Genomic DNA, 18294 nt, shown 5'->3' on the forward strand with positions numbered 1-18294 from the left:
CCGGTGGGCCGGGGCGGGGGGGGGGGGGGGTTGCATGAACGAAGACAGTTCCTGGTTTGTCACTCGCCCAACTCTGGGCTTCGGTAGCTCCAGTTCCCAACGCTGATATTAGCATAACGGAGGCGTCCAATGAACGTCTGAATGAATGAAAAGGGCTGGGAACTAGAGTGAGCGGGAAGCCACTTGGAAAACACCCATTTGAGGAGGTGTTTCCTCTAGGCCTGTGAAACGCGGCCGATTTTCCCAGGACCTTCCCCTCGGCCCCGCCTCCTGACCCCTCCATTCCCCGTCCCCGTTGTAATCCCCTCCGGTTTTCCTCAGACTCCACGTACGTCCCTCCGGGCGCGTCTCAAAACCCGGATAACCGGAGCGCTCCCCATGGACCACACGGAGGGCTCGCCCGCGGAGGGGCCGCCTGCGCATGCTCCATCGCTGGGGTAGGTTTCCAGGGGAGGCAGCGAACAGGATCCCCGGCTCCGCGGGCGGCGCGAGGCGTCTGGCTCTCCGCGTCGGCTGCGAGGGGAGCAGGAGCGCGGGGGCCGGGTGGAATCGAGGCGTGAGGCAGGAGGGAAGGGGCGGGGGAGAGGGACCGGGGAAGGCGTCTGGGGGGATCTCGCGAGGGTTGGAGTTTTGGCGAGAGTTTGTGGAAGATGGCGCCTGTTGTGACAGGGTAAGTCTGGGGGAACCGGATCGCTGGGAACCGGGAAAGTTGCGGGCGTCTCCTAGCCCGCGGCTCTCGGCGGGTTCCGAGACCGCGGCGCGCCGGGCGCCTGGGGGCCGCGGGGGCGGTGACGCGTGCGCGGAGCGCGGCGGCGTGTGGCCGTGCGCTGCCCGCTCTGCGCTGCCCGCTCCGCGCCGCGGTGGCTCGGGCTCCGGCGCGCGAGGGCAGGAGGCGGCGGCGGCGAGGCCGGCGGGTGCGGGCGTGAGTGCGGCCGGGCGCGCGGGACCCGCGGGCGCAGTGCCCTCCGCGCGCCTCCCGCGCCGCCGCTCGTGGGCCCGGCCTCCCAGCCCCGCGCAGCTTTGTTCCTCGGGTCGACCCGTGCCCCTCCTCGCCTGGCCCGTGCCCCCGGCCCCGGGCGCTTTGTCTTCCCCGGTTGCCCCCCGCTAGTCTCTACCCCCGGCCCTTTGTTTCGCCGCCGTGGGCGCTTTGTCCGACCCATCGCGCCCCGCATCCCAGCTCTATCACCTCCCCGCAGCTGTCCTCCCTCCGGTGCCCCTTTGTTGTTTCCCTCTCTATTCGGTCCCTCCGTGACCTGCCACAGACCAGGCACCAGATTGCTCTCTTTTTTCTTTTCTTTTTAATTTTTCTCATGTGTTCTCCTCTCTGCTGGGTCCCTGATCACCCCCAGAGGCTTTGTCTTCCCCACCCGTGGCTTTCTCGTTGGGCACCCCCACTCCCCTCCCGTCATCGGGTGATTGATCCACTCCCCACTGTGCGTGCCGGCCGAGCCGAGCTGTCTGAGCCCGAGGCGGGGACTCGCTCCATCTGGTGCCCGTCCGCGCGGGCAGACCAGGGTGAGTGGTTTCTGTGGGTCTGCAAGGCGCGTGGGGACACTTACTTTCCTCCTCGGCGCTGCTCCCCTCCGCACCCCTTTCTCTCGGGAGTGCGTCCCCACTCCCCCAGTGTCTCTCAGGATTGCAAGGTCTGCAGGTCTCTTGGCCATCTCTCTTTGGGCCTGTGGTTGTTTTGTTGGAAACAGTAACCCTGGAAAAAGATCGGGTCTTTGGTTCTTGGGCCCCCCACCCCACCAGGTCCTGGGTTTCTGACGTCCGACCTAGGCCAAGGGCAGCTGGTGTAGCTTTAGCTTAGCGGAGGGTATTATTGTTATTGTAGGACGCTTAGAAGAGGCGCAAGGTATAGACATATATATTTTTTTTTTCTTCCAGTTGGTGTGTGAGGATAATTTCAGATATCCACACTGGTTATTCATTTGGTATGTGGGTAGCAGTTAAGTGAATTTTGATGTTAAAAACTCGTGGCGTGGAGAATTTTAGCATTTTCTAGAGACTCTAGGTGTGGAGTTTAGTTATCTTACCAGCAACTCCCGCTTTGTCAGGAAAAAGGAAGGCACCGTCCTTAGGAATTGATGTGATTATTCCACTTTTTCTTACTCATTAGAGAGTTTACAGTTATGTGCCGCTGCTCTGTAGATTTATGACAACCTCTCCGCTCCATCTTTGGAGTTGAGATGAGTAAAGCCCTTAAGACTGCAGTTTCTGTTTGTGGAACGCGTTAATGAAATGCAGTGAAAGTACATATAAATAGTCTTAATGTCCTGGCTCTTCTAATGTTGAGGGGGCTTTGCATTTTCAGAGTGCTTATTGTGATGGTAGCGTGAAAAGCTTGGCGTTCTGTGTGGGGTGCAGCGGGGAGGGTGGTGTGGTGTATTTATTTGGCTTGAATAGCCTGGTGCTGGGAATAAGACCGTATTAGTTAGATTTTCCAGGATTTCCACCCTACTAGTTGATCACAGGAGATATGTTAGCTATAAAAATCATTTGGAGCGTCATTTCATTTGTAAACTAAAGTTCCACAAAAAGTACTACTAGTAGAGGATATGAAAGATTTAGTGCGGGGAATGTGGTGTAGTGGAAAGCATTTTATTTGAAGGCTGTGATTAGAACTAGTAGTTTGAATTTTAATGAACAGGAAATCATGTTTCATGAGTGATAGGTGAGGTGTTAGTGAAAATTTGCTGTCTTGGTTCCATGAATAGATTTTTACTAATAATCATTTGTCTCCCTTACTAGTTCTTAGTGTATATTCATTCTTTTGAAGGTAAAATCTTGAGCACACTGTTGTTTTGCACACTAAGTAAATGTTAAGTATTGTAATAATGGAAGGACTTGTGCGTATAAGAATGATCACACCTATATCATGAAAGCAACTTTTACAAATCAAGTTGTGTTTTTTTTTGTCTCCAGGGTGTGTAAGACCTGCATATGGTGACCAAATAAAACAGTGCTTTTACTAAATTATATCAAACAATAGCAAATGTAAAAATATATCACATGAACTGTTGTTGGGAGGCCCTTCTGATTATTGGTGATTTAAGCTTTAAATTTATTGTTTAAGCATATTGTAGATGTGTCTATAGACAGTATATTTTCAGGAAAAATAGGCTTACTTGCAATATTTTGAGATCTATTCTAATATATTCTTCTAGGTAGTAAATTTTAAGCAGTTAAATTTGTTAAAAAGTTACCTCTTGTCCTATACTAACATTTCTATCAATGTCTTTTAAGTGGCTAAGAAAAAAAAATGGTTTGGGAGAAAAGGCACTCTCTTGCCAGCTGTAATTTATTAAGTCATTTTTGGCACTCTAGATAAGGTATTAGGGAGAAGAAGAGTGTGCTTGAAAGTTCTTGCAAATTGTCTTAATTCTAGTATTTGGTCATTTTAAAAAATAAAATGTAAAAACCTAGAATGAGGCTTTAAAACATTTTGCATTTCACTTTCTCCTAGTACTGAATTTCATGTTATTTCAACTAGGGGGAGTATTTTCTCATAGATTGACTAAAAGTTGTTATTTTTGGCATCAGGCTTCTTGACTATTTCCAAGTTACTCTACTTCCCCTGGGCCAGTTTCCTAACTGTGTAGTAAAATGGGAATTGTAACAACTTGCCACATCTGCACAGGGCTGATGTGCTTTCGGATTTGGAGAAAGCATCCTTAGATGAAAGGTGTGGTTAGAGTCTAGGGATTGTTGCTGTACTAAGCTGATGTGAAATAGGTCATATTTTATGGTAAGTCAAGTAGGAGGTTATGAACTAAGTTCTTGGTAAGTCACATTGGTGATAGTGGGATGAAAAACAACCACCCCCCAAATATGTATTACTAGTAGCCCGGTGCACAAAATTCATGCACCAGTGTGGTCCCTAGGCCTGGCCAGCAATCGAAGTGCAAATGTCTGGTGTGGAAGGGCAGGTCCCAGCTGACCGCTGGGCCCTGGGTAGCACCTGGGCCCCCGGGCCTCTGCGTGACCCCCTCTGCCTGAGTCACAGCACCCGAGTCCCCATGCAGAGCTTGGGTGAGCATGGCCAGACTCTGTGGGCCAGGGCACAGCATGGGCCTCTGGTCTGCCCAGTGGCGCCACATGAAAGCTGGGTGGGTAGCGTGCTCTCTCCTGGCCAGCCTCACAGACCGGCTCCTGTGCAATGTGCGAACCCAAGGGGAGCCCTACCGGCCCCTGTGGCCCTGGTGGCTGTGGCCTGGCTCACCCGAAAGAGGCCGTGCAGGTGTGGGGTGGGCTCCTCATGGGCACCTGGCACCTGAGCGTGGGGGCTTTCCTGGTGCATGAGCCCTGGCGTCCCAGGGGATGGTAGCAGGGGGAGTGAGAGCGAGCTCCGCAGACACCCCACATTCTCAGCCATTACCCTGGCCCCAGGTAGCTGGCGAGGGGTCGCAGCACGTTGTCGATGCCTTCCATGTTTCGCGTCACCCCCTGGTGGTCAGCACACATTATAGCGAGCGGTCGAACTCCCTGTCAAACGACTGACTGAGGGGACAATTTGCATATTAGGCTTTTATTATGTAGGATTGTTTCACTAATAAAACAGATACTTTTTCCTCCTATAAGCTTAGAGGGAGAGGGAGAAGTAAAATAAATTACAGGGTGGTGTGTATGTAGTGTGTGTTGTGTAAGAGACTGAAGGTCGGTCGAACTCAAATGTAATAAACAATTAAAAGGATAGGATGCTTTTCTTCCAGTGACTTGTTTTGTGCATGTGGTAATATTAAAAAAATAATACCACAAAATGTTTTCACTAGACTCTAGGCCAGCCGTGGGCAAACTACGGCCCGCAGGCCGGATCCGGCCCGTTTGAAATGAATAAAACTAAAAAAGCAGAGACCGTACCCTTTTATGTAATGATGTTTACTTTGAATTTATATTAGTTCACACAAACACTCCATCCATGCTTTTGTTCCGGCCCTCCGGTCCAGTTTAAGAGCCCATTGTGGCCCTCGAGTCAAAAAGTTTGCCCACTCCTGGTCTAGGCCAATATACCTTATATTTTGAGTGCTTTGTCAATTGTTCTCAAGAATATTTTCTAACAACCAGGACCATAATTTTAGACTTGACCCTTGCACTTGGGATTCATTCTCTCTTTCCCTCCTTCCCTCCATATATATTTGTTTATTTATATAATATATCAAAACCTGTTGCATTTTTTGTTCCAGGTAGATGATATCACATCCTAACTAGTTGCCCGAACCAGGTTTTTGGATTCCTCTTACACTAACCCTTTACCTGTAATCACTGAGGACAGATAATTTTCTCTTCTGAAAAATTGCTTTTATCTGTCTCCTTTATCCTCACTCTCACAGTTCATGCTCTCATCGTTTCTCACCTGGATTACTATAGATATTGGCAGTTTCTTCTTTTTGCTTCTAGACTCACCCCCCTTTATCCAACCTTCCACACAGTCTTTCTTTTTTATTTTCTTTTTTCCCCCACAGTCTTTCTGAAGAGCAAATCTGATCACTTCACTCCTAAGTTACAAAACCTTTCAATGGCTCCCCCTAGCAGCCTTCATTAAGAGAGGCAGCTGAGTGGATAGTTTATGAGGCGGAATTTGATATATATGCAGGAAAGTTACTGATACTATAGGGAATTTAATTGCTGAAGTACCCAAAGGAATGGATATTTTCAGCTATAGGCAGTTTCATAGCCCCTGAGAACAGTATAGTAAAACTGTTAGGCAAAAGTTCCTTTTGGATTGTTAGAAAATGCTGTATTGTTGTACAAAACTGACAAGCTTAAATTTCAAATTTTTTAGGGGGTTGACTGTCAAGTATTTCTCAAAAGGTTTCACTATTTTTAAGTGTTTTTTTAGTACTTAGGTGCATAGGCTTAAGACACTATAGATTACATTTTAGGGTGATCCATGCCATTGAACCAAATAAGTTGATCATCTTAAGAGAGACTCAGGTTTGTGGACAGATTACTTACAGATACTTTCTCCAAGCTTCAGGTTCTACCTCTATAAAATAGAGAATGATAATTTTGTTCTATTTATCTGGCAGGCACATTGTGACTATCAAGTATGGTAAGCTATGTGAAATTATAATTGTTAAAACGATGTATAAGTTATTTGTATGTAGTAAAGCACTCTACATAATATTGTGATTATAACGATTGGTTTCTCCTGGTAACCTTTCACAGTCTGGGCTCAGGATGGACTTTTAATATGCAACCTGTGGTTTGTGGGTCATGTTTTAGGAAGGCAGCAGTGTATTTAGTGCAGAGGACCGCAGCCCTTGAAATATGTGCCTTTGCATTTTGAGCAGACATACTTGGTAAATTACTGCTTGACCACGGATGTTGTCATTGAGTCACCCCCAACTTTTTGGGGTCTGGTTCTTACTACTTTTTTCTCTGTTTGGACAGCTGTAATAATGTAGGAATGTTGAGTGCTCATCTCTCAGACACCTGCCCACAGTTCTGGATGCCCCTATAGTCCTGGCACAATATCATGGTATCGTGTATGCCTCATTAGGCCTTCTTCTGCTCCAAGAAATGAAATGATATCCTAATGTTGTAAAAAGAGTAATGTATTTCCTGAACATGCTATGGGGAAAAATAAGCAATGAAGTCTCTATGGCTTGCTTTGTATAATTGGTACTAATTACCTATCTGCATAAATATTTGTGTAGGTTTGTTATGTTGAGACAATGCATGATGATAAGCATGACAGCTTTTCAGTCACATTGGTCATATTCACGGCAGTTTTGGGAATATTTACACGGTTTTAAGTTTCATAAAAATGAGAAGATGTAGAAAACACTGCTTCATAGGTATCCTAAGAAGACATGAGATGAAATATACTAGAAAACCAAGTTGACCCTTTTAATTCCCCTCCCATGCTTCCTATTATATATTCAAAAGTTTTAATTTGGCCTTAGAACTAATTTTTTGTGTGTGCATTTTGCATTAATTAGGTTATATAATCTATAATAATAAAAGGGTAATATGCTAATTAGACTGGACGTCATTTCGGACATCCTGACGAAGCCAGGGCCAGAGGGAAGCCAGCTCGGGTCCCGGGTACCTGTGGGCAGCCGGAGGAGGGAAGCAGCCCAGTTCCCGGGTGCCTGCCGGCGGCCGGAGGACGAAAGCTTGGGTCCTGGGTGCCGGAAGGAAGCTGGTGCCAGCAGCTGGGGGAAAGAAGGCCTAGTCTTGCATGAATTTTTGTGCATCGGACCTCTAGTATATAAGAATAGTTTCTCATAAAAAGTTTATATAACCAGGAAAAATGGTTATAGCTTTCTAAAACCTGGAATCTTATTAGTGTGGTAAAGATTGTGTTATATAACGACAATATTAGTTGCTTTATAAAATCCAATGATGTGGATTTAAAAAACCCTATATAATAATAGCCCAGTGACTGAAACAGCGGAATGACCAGAATGACTAGAGTCCAGAACAACCACGGCCCCTCACCCCGGCTGGCCACCCCCCAGCGAGCGGTTAGGGGCAATCAGACAGGCAGGCGAGCAGCTAGGGGCGATCAGGGAGGCAGGCAGAGTGGTTAGGGGTGATCAGGCAGGCGAGTGGTTGGGACTATCGGGCAGGCAGGCGAGCTGTTAGGGGCCAGCGGTCCTGGATTGCAAGAGGGGTCCCAGGTTTTGAGAGGGTGCAGTCCATGGGGTTAAAGGACTTCCCCCCCACCCCCCGCACGAATTTCATGCACTGGGCCTCTAGTTAAACAACTTATTTTGGAACTAGTCTTGCTCCAGATAGAGCATACTAATTTTAAGCTCATTTGCATAATTGAAACGAGTATTTGTTACCTTTTTGGAAAACTGCAGAGCCACTAAGGTCTTGCCTTATTTTGCCAGCTTATATTTTTAAAAAGTTTTTATTGATTTTTCTTTTTCTTTTAATGAGCAAGGAAGGGAGAGAGAGAGAGAAAGAAACACCAATGTGGGAGAGAACCTCAATTGGTTGCCTCCCAAAAGCATCCCGATTGGGGATCAAATCTGCAACCTGGGTATGTGCTCTGACTGGGAATTGACCAACATATTATTTTTTGGAGCAGTTTTAGGTTCACAGCAAAATTGAGGGGAAGGTACAGAGATTTCCTATTACCCTGCCCCCACACATAGCCTCCTCCATTAACAACATCCCCCAACAGAGCGGTATATTTGTTATAATTGATGAACTTATATTGACACACTAGAGGCCTCATGCACGAATTCATGCACCGGTATAGTCCCTTGTCCTCGCCTGTGGGATCAGGCTGAAACCGGCTCTGTGACATCCCCTGGTGCACTGAAGGACTCCATTGGTGCATGATCAAAGCTGGGGAGGGATGCGGGAGGTTGGACAGTTGGGGAGGGACCGAGGGAGGGCTCCTGCGTGTGTCCGGCCCGTCTCACTCAGTCCTGATCGGCCGGATCCCAGCAGCAAGCTCACCTACCAGTTGGAGTGTCTGCCCCCACGTGGTCAGTGCACATCATAGTGACTGGTTCACCAGTCAGCTGTCTGCCCCCTGGTGGTCAGTGCACGTCATAGCGAGTGGTTGAGCTGCCTTAGCATATCATTAGCATATTATGCTTTGATTGGTTGAATGGACGACCGGACACTTAGCATATTAGGCTTTTATTATTTAGGCTTATTATCATCCAAGTCCATAGTTTACATTAGGGATCACTTTTGGTGTGTATTCATTAGGTTTGGTCAAATATGTAATGTATCTACAAATATATCTGCCATACAGAGTCGTTTCCTGCCCTAAAAGTCCACTGTGCTCTGCCTATTCATTCTTCCCTCCTCCCTACCCCCTGACAACCACTGAACTTTTTATTGTCTCCATAGTTCCCAGCACATTTTTTCAAATTATTTAACTTTTGGTTTGAGTGTGAGAAAATTTTTCATGCAAAAAATTATATAGTTCTATAAAAAGCTCCTGATCTATGTAGCAAATGGAGGAAGCAGAAACATTGAGGTCCTGAGACATGAAGAAAGGGTTACAGGAAATGAGTATAACCATGTTTTAGTGGTTCTCCTTTATAATTGTTTTAATAACTATATTAAAGAAATAGCTGTTGGTTGAGCACTTAATAGGTATAAGACACTGGTATGTACTGGTCTTAATATAAACATGGCTAAGATGGTTTGATGAAGCCCATGATTTGGTGGAAAGTACACAATTACAATAGAGATTATAAGTGCTATATCAGATGTATAATGTTGGTGAGAACAGAGGTGCCAATGATTATCTTTTAACTGGAGGAAAGTTCATAGAAAATATGGGAGTTGATAGGGAGGGGTAGGAAATAAAACTAGGAAAGTGGTTGGGGCCTCTTAGAAGACCTTGAGTGCTAAGCTAAGGATTTGAATATCATTCATATGGGGTGGGGAGGAGTTACTGAATGTTTTTGAAGAGGTGAGGCTGAATATAAACAGTGTAGTAAAATACATTGGAGTTGATGGAGACCATACGATAAATATGATCAATATATGATCTTGGTAGGCCCAGGAATAGAAAAACAAAGCAGCTCGTTTTGAGGCAGAATGGTATATAGGAAGCTTTGGAATCAGTGCACTATCTCTAAAATTGATCTGTGGCTATGAGCGTATCGCTTAATCTAAGTCTTGCCATTGTCTAAAAATTTGGAGCCCTGGCTGGTTACTCAGTGGTTAGAGTGTCAGCATGTGTCTCTCACACTGATGTTCCTCTCCCCTCTTCCCTCTCCCTTTCCCTCTCTCCTCTCCACCCACCCCTCTCCCCCTCCTCCTTCTCTCTCCCTCTTCTCCCTCTAAAGGTCAATGGAAAAAATATCTTTGGGTAAGGATTACAATAAAATAAAATAAACAGTAAAAAAAATTTCAAGGTATTCATGTGAGGATTAAATGAGATAGGGGAAATAAAATGCCTAGTTCAGTTCTGAAAGTAGTAGGTCCTTCTTTCCTTTTCTGGAGTGGAACCTAAAGAATGAGATAGGCTAAGGAAGAACAACTGAACAATTGAAACCTTAGTGATGAAGTAATTAGAAATGGGAAAGTCTGAGTGAGGTGAACAGGTATAACATAGGAGAACCTGCCTGACATTTGTTTCTTTTAGCTTTTTAATAAATGCTGAATACTTAACATTTAACATATTTCTGCAATTTATAAATGTATCTGTATTGATTATCTATTTAATCTGTCATTGAGCTCCATAAGACAGGATCATTATTTTGCTTATCTTGTATAATTATGGAGCAATTGCTAATGGGCCAGAATGTTACCTGTTGGATGAATATGACTTGCATGGATTTAATAATATTAATATATACACTTGCCACTAGGTGGCATTTAGTTAATGATAAGGCTTATTATGTTCAGCAAAGATTGCTTTTTCTATGGAGGACCTCCAGGGAAACTGACCCCTAGATTATATTCAGTTTTCTACCATTTCTGGACTATACTTTTTAAAGTTAAATATGAAATATACAGCAAATAGAAAGCTTACTTAGTGTGTTAAAAAAACGAAAAGCACAATGGCTTTAGAATATGTCCTGTAGAAAGAAGCTGAAGGGGAGGCTCATTGAAATTCACAAGTGACCACATTTCCTATTTCTTAATGTATTTAAAGTGAAGCCCAATGGTTACATTTTAGGGCCATGGTTTTTCTTAAGACTGTGGATGGAGGAGATGGAATTTGTTTCCTACCGGATTTAATGAAAGATGATGAAGTGACCTCTGTTTGGCTACTGGGCTATGTCTCTATGTTCTCTTACTTACTTCTGGTATATTGTGCTCTCTCTGTGAAGTGCCATAGCATAAAATGTCACTACATCCTGCTTGACAAGTATCGATTATTTCAATTCCTTGGATTTAGTAAACATCAGAGCTGGAGAAGACTTTTTAAATCTTATGTTCTAGCAGCGGTTCTCAACCTGTGGGTCACGATCATCAGAAAACACATATAGCATATCAGATATTTACATTACGATTCATAACAGTAGCAAAATTACAGTTATGAAGTAGCAACGAAAATAATTTTATGGTTGGGAGTTACCACAACATGAGGAACTGTATTAAAGGATCGCGGCATTAGGAAGGTTGAGAACCACTAACCACTCATTTGAACGTAGGCACAGACACAAATAATTTACACTTAGCTAATGGCCGAGACACACTCAGTGACTGAGCTGGTACTAGTAACTAGTTGCTGGTTTGATTTTGGAGAGAGACTTATGCTGGCCTTTTACTCTTTTTTGTTTATACCACTCAGCTGCCTTTTAATTTAATGTTACATGCTCTTTGTTTTTTAAGTCTCCCTCCCTCCCTCTCCCCCCCCCCCCCCCCCACTATTTTGTGGGGACTTAAACCAGGAATACAAATCTCTTAGCCTCGGAGCCCTGGTTGGTAGAGTGCTGCTGCCAGTGTTGCTTACTAATCGGTCAGCTCTGAGCCTGCCTGTTTTTCCCTTCTTTGCTGTTTTCCTGTTCTTGATGCTGCTTGTGTTCTTTATCTTGTATTTCCTACTGACCAGGGTGGCTTCTTTGAGAATACACTTGTTTTCATTGCAAGCGTCTTCACCACTGTGCTTTAGTTACCCCTATCTGCAAGAACTGCCTGGGTTCAGTTATATCTGGCCCACTCCAGTCTCTCTTTTGCCCCCCTAGTTTCTTAGTTTTGCCACCTGCACTAAATTTCAGCTGTCTGAGTGTCTAAAGCATCTGGAAGAGAAAATGGAACCACAGAAGAGGCTGAGAGAAAAGAAGACTGTCATATTGGGAAGGAGGCCACAACTTGAAATTTTATACTGAAAGATGGGCTGGTTTTGAACCTGATTTTCATACAGTGATTTTTTTTTTTTTTTTTTTTTTTTTTTTTTTTTTAGTGTATATGTCAAGACAATATTACTCTCTTGACAATGGGATGCATTAAAAAATCTGTGCTTATCCAAATGTCAAGGAAGTGAATTAAATGAATTTTAGCATTTGAGAGATAGTGATAGTTCTGGTAATTTACTTACAGCTTTAACCATTAGTATTTGAATGCCATTATTTGATTAAATGGATAGTACTGTATTAGTGAGAGTTGCTGCTTCACTTATTGTCATGTTAAAAATAGCCTGCATAGCTATAGCTTGCAAAGGTTATTTCATAATTATTGGTAAACAAGCTATTCTTCATCCTGACCTTCCTCCATGATATATAGTATGATGTATACATTTTACATACAGGGTTTAGTAGCATGTCATTCACTTAGCCTAATTTCTTAGCTGTAACTCCTGGAAGTTGTCAATTGGTAAATTAAATATCTTTTAAATTACATTAGAATTTAAATTTGCATGGTAGCTTAGCTGTGCAGTTGATTTTTCATAGCTTATTTATATAATTATTTCAGGAAAGTGACTGTCTTGTGGAAGTTTTTCTTAAACACTCATCTTAAACACTTACTTTTCTGATTGGAAAAATATGTATTACAGGGCCTCAAAAGTTATTTATTTATTTATTTATTTATTTTAAAATATATTTTATTGATTTTTTACAGAGAAGAAGGGAGAGGGATAGAGAGTTAGAAACATCGATGAGAGAGAAACATCGATCAGCTGCCTCCTGCACGCCCCCCAGTGGGGGTGTGCCTGCAACCAAGGTACATGCCCTTGGCTGGAATCGAACCTGGGACCCTTGAGTCCGCAGGCTGACGCTCTATCCACTGAGCCAAACCGGTTCAGCCAAAAGTTATTTAAATGTATCCTGTAAAGTGAGTCACTGTAGTCTTCCACTAGAAAATTAACCTTAGCAATTGGGAGTATGTTCTTCAGTGTGTTTTTTTTTTTCTTCCTAATGGAAATCCTAACAATATTTTAATGTATATTTATCCTTTCAAGTTTTTCTTTTTAAAAAATATTTATTATTCCCCCAAAGTGATTTCTAAGTATGTTGTTTAACAAGCTCAAAGAGTGAATGTAGAGCTTAAGAGCGCAAGAAATGGTGCCTCCTGCTTCTGGTCTTTTTTAGAGTTTGATGTGCAGCATTCTTCCATACTTCCACAGAAAGCATTTCCATGCATATGTGATTAAAAAAAATTATTCTCTGTTTGTCCTTCCTTCACATAAATAGGATCATATTGCTCTTCACCTGTGGAGAGCGGCAATAGTGTGTGGACAGGTTCAAGCCTCCGACTAATGAGAGGGCATAGTTCTCTCATTGCCACGTGCAAGTCCCACCTTGGAGGGCAGAGCCCTCCCAGCACGTTATAGCCAACAACTATAGTTGTAAGCTTGAACCTGTGGTCCGAACACCTGGCCCCATGTGTCTGAGTAATGTGGGCTTGGTAGAGTTCAGGTGCATGTGATTGAGTAGGATTGAAACCCATGAGAATGTTGTAAACATCTTGACCACACCCTTACGTTGCCTCATGGAATCTGGCTATAAAATAAAGACATGGCTTGTAGTCCATGGCACTGTCTCTCCATCCGGGAGCAGCGTCCCACCCAGACCCAGCTTCTCTTGTCTGTCTTCTCTCCATCCTTCACCGTCCCCTCTCAGGGTCACTGAACCAGGCTGAGCTGGCATGGCACATAAGGCGCCCTGGGTCTGAGTATGCCATGGCCGTGCCGGCTCGCCACATTCAGCTACTTGGGAACAGTATTTCTTGTGTAGTTCTTGGTGTCAATAGGTATGACTTCCCATTGTTCTTTTTTCCCCCCTTTAAAAAAGTTTTCATTCCTACAGTTTTTTTTTAAATTTCTTTATTGATTAAGTTATTACATATGTGTCCTTATCCCCACATTACCCCCCATCCCCCACCCCCTCTCATGCCCTCACCCCCTTGTGGTCTGTGTCTATTGGTTAGGTCTATATGCCTGCATATAAGTCCTTTGGTTGATCTCTCCCCCTCCCCTACCTTCCCTCTGAGGTTTGACGGTCTGATCGATGCTTCTCTGTCTCTGGATCTGTTTTTGTTTATCACTTTATGTTGTTCATTATATTCCACAAATGAGTGAGATCATGATATTTATCTTTCTCTGACTGGCTTATTTCACTTAGCATAATGCTCTCCAGTTCCATCCGTGCTGTTGCAAATGGTAAGAACTCCTTCTATTTTACCGCAGTGTAGTATTCCATTGTGTAGATGTACCACAGTTTTTTAATTCACTTATCTACTGATGGGCGCTTAGGCTGTTTCTGAATCTTAGCTATGGTGAATTGTGCTGCTGTGAACATAGGGGTGCATATATCCTTTCTGATTGGTGTTTCTAGTTTCTTGGGATATATTCCTAGAAGTGGGATCACTGGGTCAAATGGGAGTTCCCTTTTTAGTTTTTTGAGGAAACTCCATACTGTTGTCCACAGTGGCTGCACCAGTCTGCATTCCCACCAGCAGTGCACAAGGGTTCCTTTTTCTCCACATCCTCGCCAGTACTTGTCGTTTGTTGATTTGTTGATGATAGCCATTCTGACAGATGTGAGATGGTATTCCTACAGTTTTTAATAACCAATCTCTGGTTCACCTTTTCAGTGTAAATGCTACCTCTTTGATATGTGCCTTAAGTATGATATTATATGTGTCAAAGAGCTTAGAAAATAATTATTGCGCCACGTAAATGAAAGGTATTACTATTCAGAATGACTTGAGTCTCATATTTCTGGTGTTACAGATACATTCTTTCTACTGTACTGGAGTATTTTTAATTTTGTTTTATGTTAAAGTGTTGTTTAAATGTCATTTTAGAGTTTTTGCTGTGAAATTTTGTTTTTTCTAAGGCAGCAGCTGTGGATGTGGCTTAAAAACTGATGAGCATCTACAATGCTGAGCCTTTTGGAGCAATGAAAGGCTGCTTACAAATGGTAACCACAGTTGCAGTGAATTCTATGTTTGTTATTTGTGAATCCCTAAGGGTAAATGTGTTCTGATGGGGGGTGAGTTAGGATAGTATAAACTGAGTTTTCTATTCTGGTAATCTTTGGAACAATCATTCTGCTACTTTGAAGGAATTTGGAATACCTTGCTTTATTGTTTTAGTGATTCTTTCACTATACGTATTATTCATATATGTGTAAAGGTAAATTGAAATTTTAAGATGTTATGGACATGGTTTCTGTCATCAGATATTTTTGCTCTCAGCATCTACTGTTTGTGCTTGCACTTGCTGATGATGTCTTATAGCTACTGTTTAAAAGCTATAAATATTGGGTTGCTTGGAACTAAATATTTTCTGTTTAGTGTGATTAGCTCATACATATAGTTTTAGGCATAGTGCATATACCTGTGGAGAGCGGCTACAGTGTTTGGACAGGTTTAAGCCTCGGACTACTGAGAAGGCACAGTCCTGTCATGGCCATGTGCAAGTCCCACCTTGGAGGGCAAAGCCCTTCCAGCACAATTACAGCCAACGGCTATAGTTGTAAGCTTGAACCTATGGTCCGAACACATGGCCCCACGTGTCTGAGTAATGAGGGCTTGATAGAGTTCAGGTGCATGTGATTGAGTAGGATCAAAACCCACGAGAATGTTGTAAACATCTTGGCCACACCCTTACATTGCCTCATGGAATCTGGCTATAAAATAAAGACACGGCTTATAGTCCATGGCGCTGTCTCTCCATCAGAGAAGCAGCGACCCCCCAATTCCCAGCTTTCATTCTCCTGTCTGTCTTTTCTCAATCCTTCACCGCCCCCACTCGGGCTCACCGAGCCTGGCTGAGCTGGCTCGGCACATATGGCGCCCCACGTTGGACTGAGTGTGCCACATAGACCCATTTTTATTTCAGAAGTATCAATGTTATCGAGTAGGTCCACATAGTTAACTGTAAATTATTAGTAGTTTTACTCTGAGATATTCAAGACCATCCTGAAACTGAGCTATAAGAAATGAGGGAGCTGTGGTATGTCCTATCAAAAAATCCAGAAGATAAATTTCTTCAAAGAATTCTAGAAAATGTTTATTTTTTTTTAAAAAAGGGGTGGCGGCAGGTAAGAACAATAGTTGAAACAAATGAAAATCCCTAACCAAAAAACCCCATCATTGTATATGTGGCATTATGATCAGTGTTTCTGAAGGTTTTAGAGTATATATTTGCAGATCTCTGAACTATTTATGTATTTAACTTATCATAATAGATTTACTTTATCTGTAAAGGCAGTGCTTAACATACTTTCTCATCATAAATTGTTGAACATTGAAGATATTAAAAAACTATGGATTAAATATGCTTTTAAAATTAACTTTCTTGTCCTTCAGTTTGTCTCATTCTTCATTCTTCCTAGTGGTTGAAAGAGTTTAAACTTTTATTGTAGTTGAAACAAATGAACTTTTACAGTCGCATCTGTTCTTTTATTTTATGGGACATATTTTCAGGAAGATTTTATGCATATTAAAAATAACAATTTTCGTGAATTTAATTATTATCCACAGTCACTTTTAGATATAAAAGCATTCCCAGTGAATTACTTCTGATTCATAACCAAATTTTAGCAGAGCAGATGTAGACTACCAATGGAATAATTAGCTGAAAAATATTAAGGAGTTGGAGAGCCCTTTGTGTAACACTTAACTTTAATTTCTTGGCCAGTTTATATGAATAATTAAAGTTTTGAGGCAGTTAAATTTCTTCTCTTGGGATTTCACAGTTGTCACTGATAGCTGTAATCACTAGGGAAGTAGAAATATTATTTCCATCAAACAGATGGCTTTTCTAGCACTAGTTCCTAACAGTGCCTACTGAGGTTCGTATATATGTTGGATGATTTCCTGATCACACCGACTTGGTATACGTTTGAAAAATCACACCTGGTAATGGAATATGATGTAGATATTAAAATGGCATAGTGAACTTCACAATTTCTAAAAGTTGGAAGTGTAATGTACAGTTCCTGTGCTCTTGGGGAAGGTAGTCTGTTTTTGTGAGAGTTATCGCCTAGTAGTGGATACCAGTGCCTTAACTGTCCTTTCAAGGATTCCTCTTCTGCTTTTTGACTTTCATTAGCCCTGAACTCAGTGTGCTGTTTTCATTTCTGCTTAGTCAGATGACCAGTCTATCCAGTGCTTTGAGGGATTGGCAGGTGTTTGTTAGGATAAAAGGTAGGTTTCTGTTGTGTATGAGGAATATTTGTAGAGAATTCAGTGTGGAAGGGCTACAGTTACAAAATCAACATTATTGTTTCAGCTTTAATGTGGAGATTTTACATGTTATAAGTGGGATTATCTTTCACTTTTCAAATGTTTTTTTTTCTTTTCCTGTTGAAGATATAAAAACATGCACACACACATATTGGTAATACACATGTATACTTATGCTCCTGAAACTTAAAAAACACTTAATAGTCAACTATTAAGATTCTAAAAACTTTGTAGGCTGTATTTATCCTATAGCAAGAAATGTTTGAAGCCATTTCTTAAGGAGATTACAAAGAAACTCAGTGACATTTTGGAGATAGGTACAAACAGGTTGCGTTTTGGAAAAACTCCTATTGTTTCCTTATCTATAACATTGTGTAGCTTCTCTTGTATTAATGGAAAGTCTGCATGAAAAGGGCTTTGTTGGGGTGGGGGATACACATTCAGTAATGCTGTGACTGGGGACATTCATGAATTTGATGTAACTTTTCAATCTTTTCACAATGATTGTCTTATTTGGAGAGGTGATACTTATACTCTGATTCTTTTGAAAAATTTGCTTGGGGTCTAGTGATTAACTGAGGTGGTGGATTTAATTGATTCCCGTGAAGCCAAAGAAGGTTGCCTGTGTTTGGGGTCTTTATCCATATACTGCCAGAGCTATGGAACACATGCAGCAGTTTGTTCTGTGTTTGTACTATATCATAGGCTCGACTTGTAATTGTTCAAACATATCAATAGAGAGTTAACATGTACCCCAGTTATGTGATTATGTGGTAATAAACTATAATGAAGTGTTGTACTTTACTAATACACACATTAGAATATGTACAGAAATTTGAAATGGTAAAAAATATTGTGATAAAAATGAGGTAAAGTTTTAAAGATACTTTTAATAGAATGGTAGAAATCCTTTTTATATTCACGTTTGGTTTTTTTTAATTGAGAACAGTGTTTTATTTTTATCACTAGTATTTGATATACTTTTATTGATTTCAGAGAGGAAGGGAGAGGGAGAGAGAGATAGAAACATCAATGATGAGAGAGAATCATTGACCCACTGCCTCCTGCATGCCCCCCCTGGGGATTGAGCCCACAACCCTAGCATGTGCCCTTACCCGGAATCAAACTATGACCTCCTGGTTCATAGGTTGATGCTCAGCCACTAAGCCAGCTGGGCAGAGAGCAGTGTATTTTAAATATCACTGTTACTTTAAAAATTGTGAT

The 18294-nt window shown here is 42.4% G+C and overlaps 1 protein-coding gene across 8 annotated transcripts in view; it reads left to right on the forward strand.

Annotated features, from left to right (window-relative positions):
* The first annotated feature begins 322 nt into the window (after positions 1–322).
* RBPJ (recombination signal binding protein for immunoglobulin kappa J region) overlaps positions 323–18294 on the forward strand; it is a 103788-nt gene continuing 85816 nt past the window's right edge. For 3 of the 8 annotated variants that reach the window (XM_036330694.1, XM_036330684.1, XM_036330702.1), the window contains exon 1: positions 323–437. In XM_036330694.1, coding sequence (XP_036186587.1) covers positions 379–437 — 59 coding nt within the window. In that variant the 5' untranslated portion in view covers positions 323–378. Of the gene's footprint in view, positions 438–533; positions 671–14671; positions 14799–18294 lie in introns of those variants that run through there. The other 5 variants (XM_036330605.1, XM_036330654.1, XM_036330633.1 and 2 more) reach the window with 5 other exon arrangements.

Source organism: Myotis myotis, unplaced genomic scaffold (assembly GCF_014108235.1).
Source record: "Myotis myotis isolate mMyoMyo1 unplaced genomic scaffold, mMyoMyo1.p scaffold_m19_p_1, whole genome shotgun sequence".
NCBI lineage: Eukaryota > Metazoa > Chordata > Mammalia > Chiroptera > Vespertilionidae > Myotis > Myotis myotis.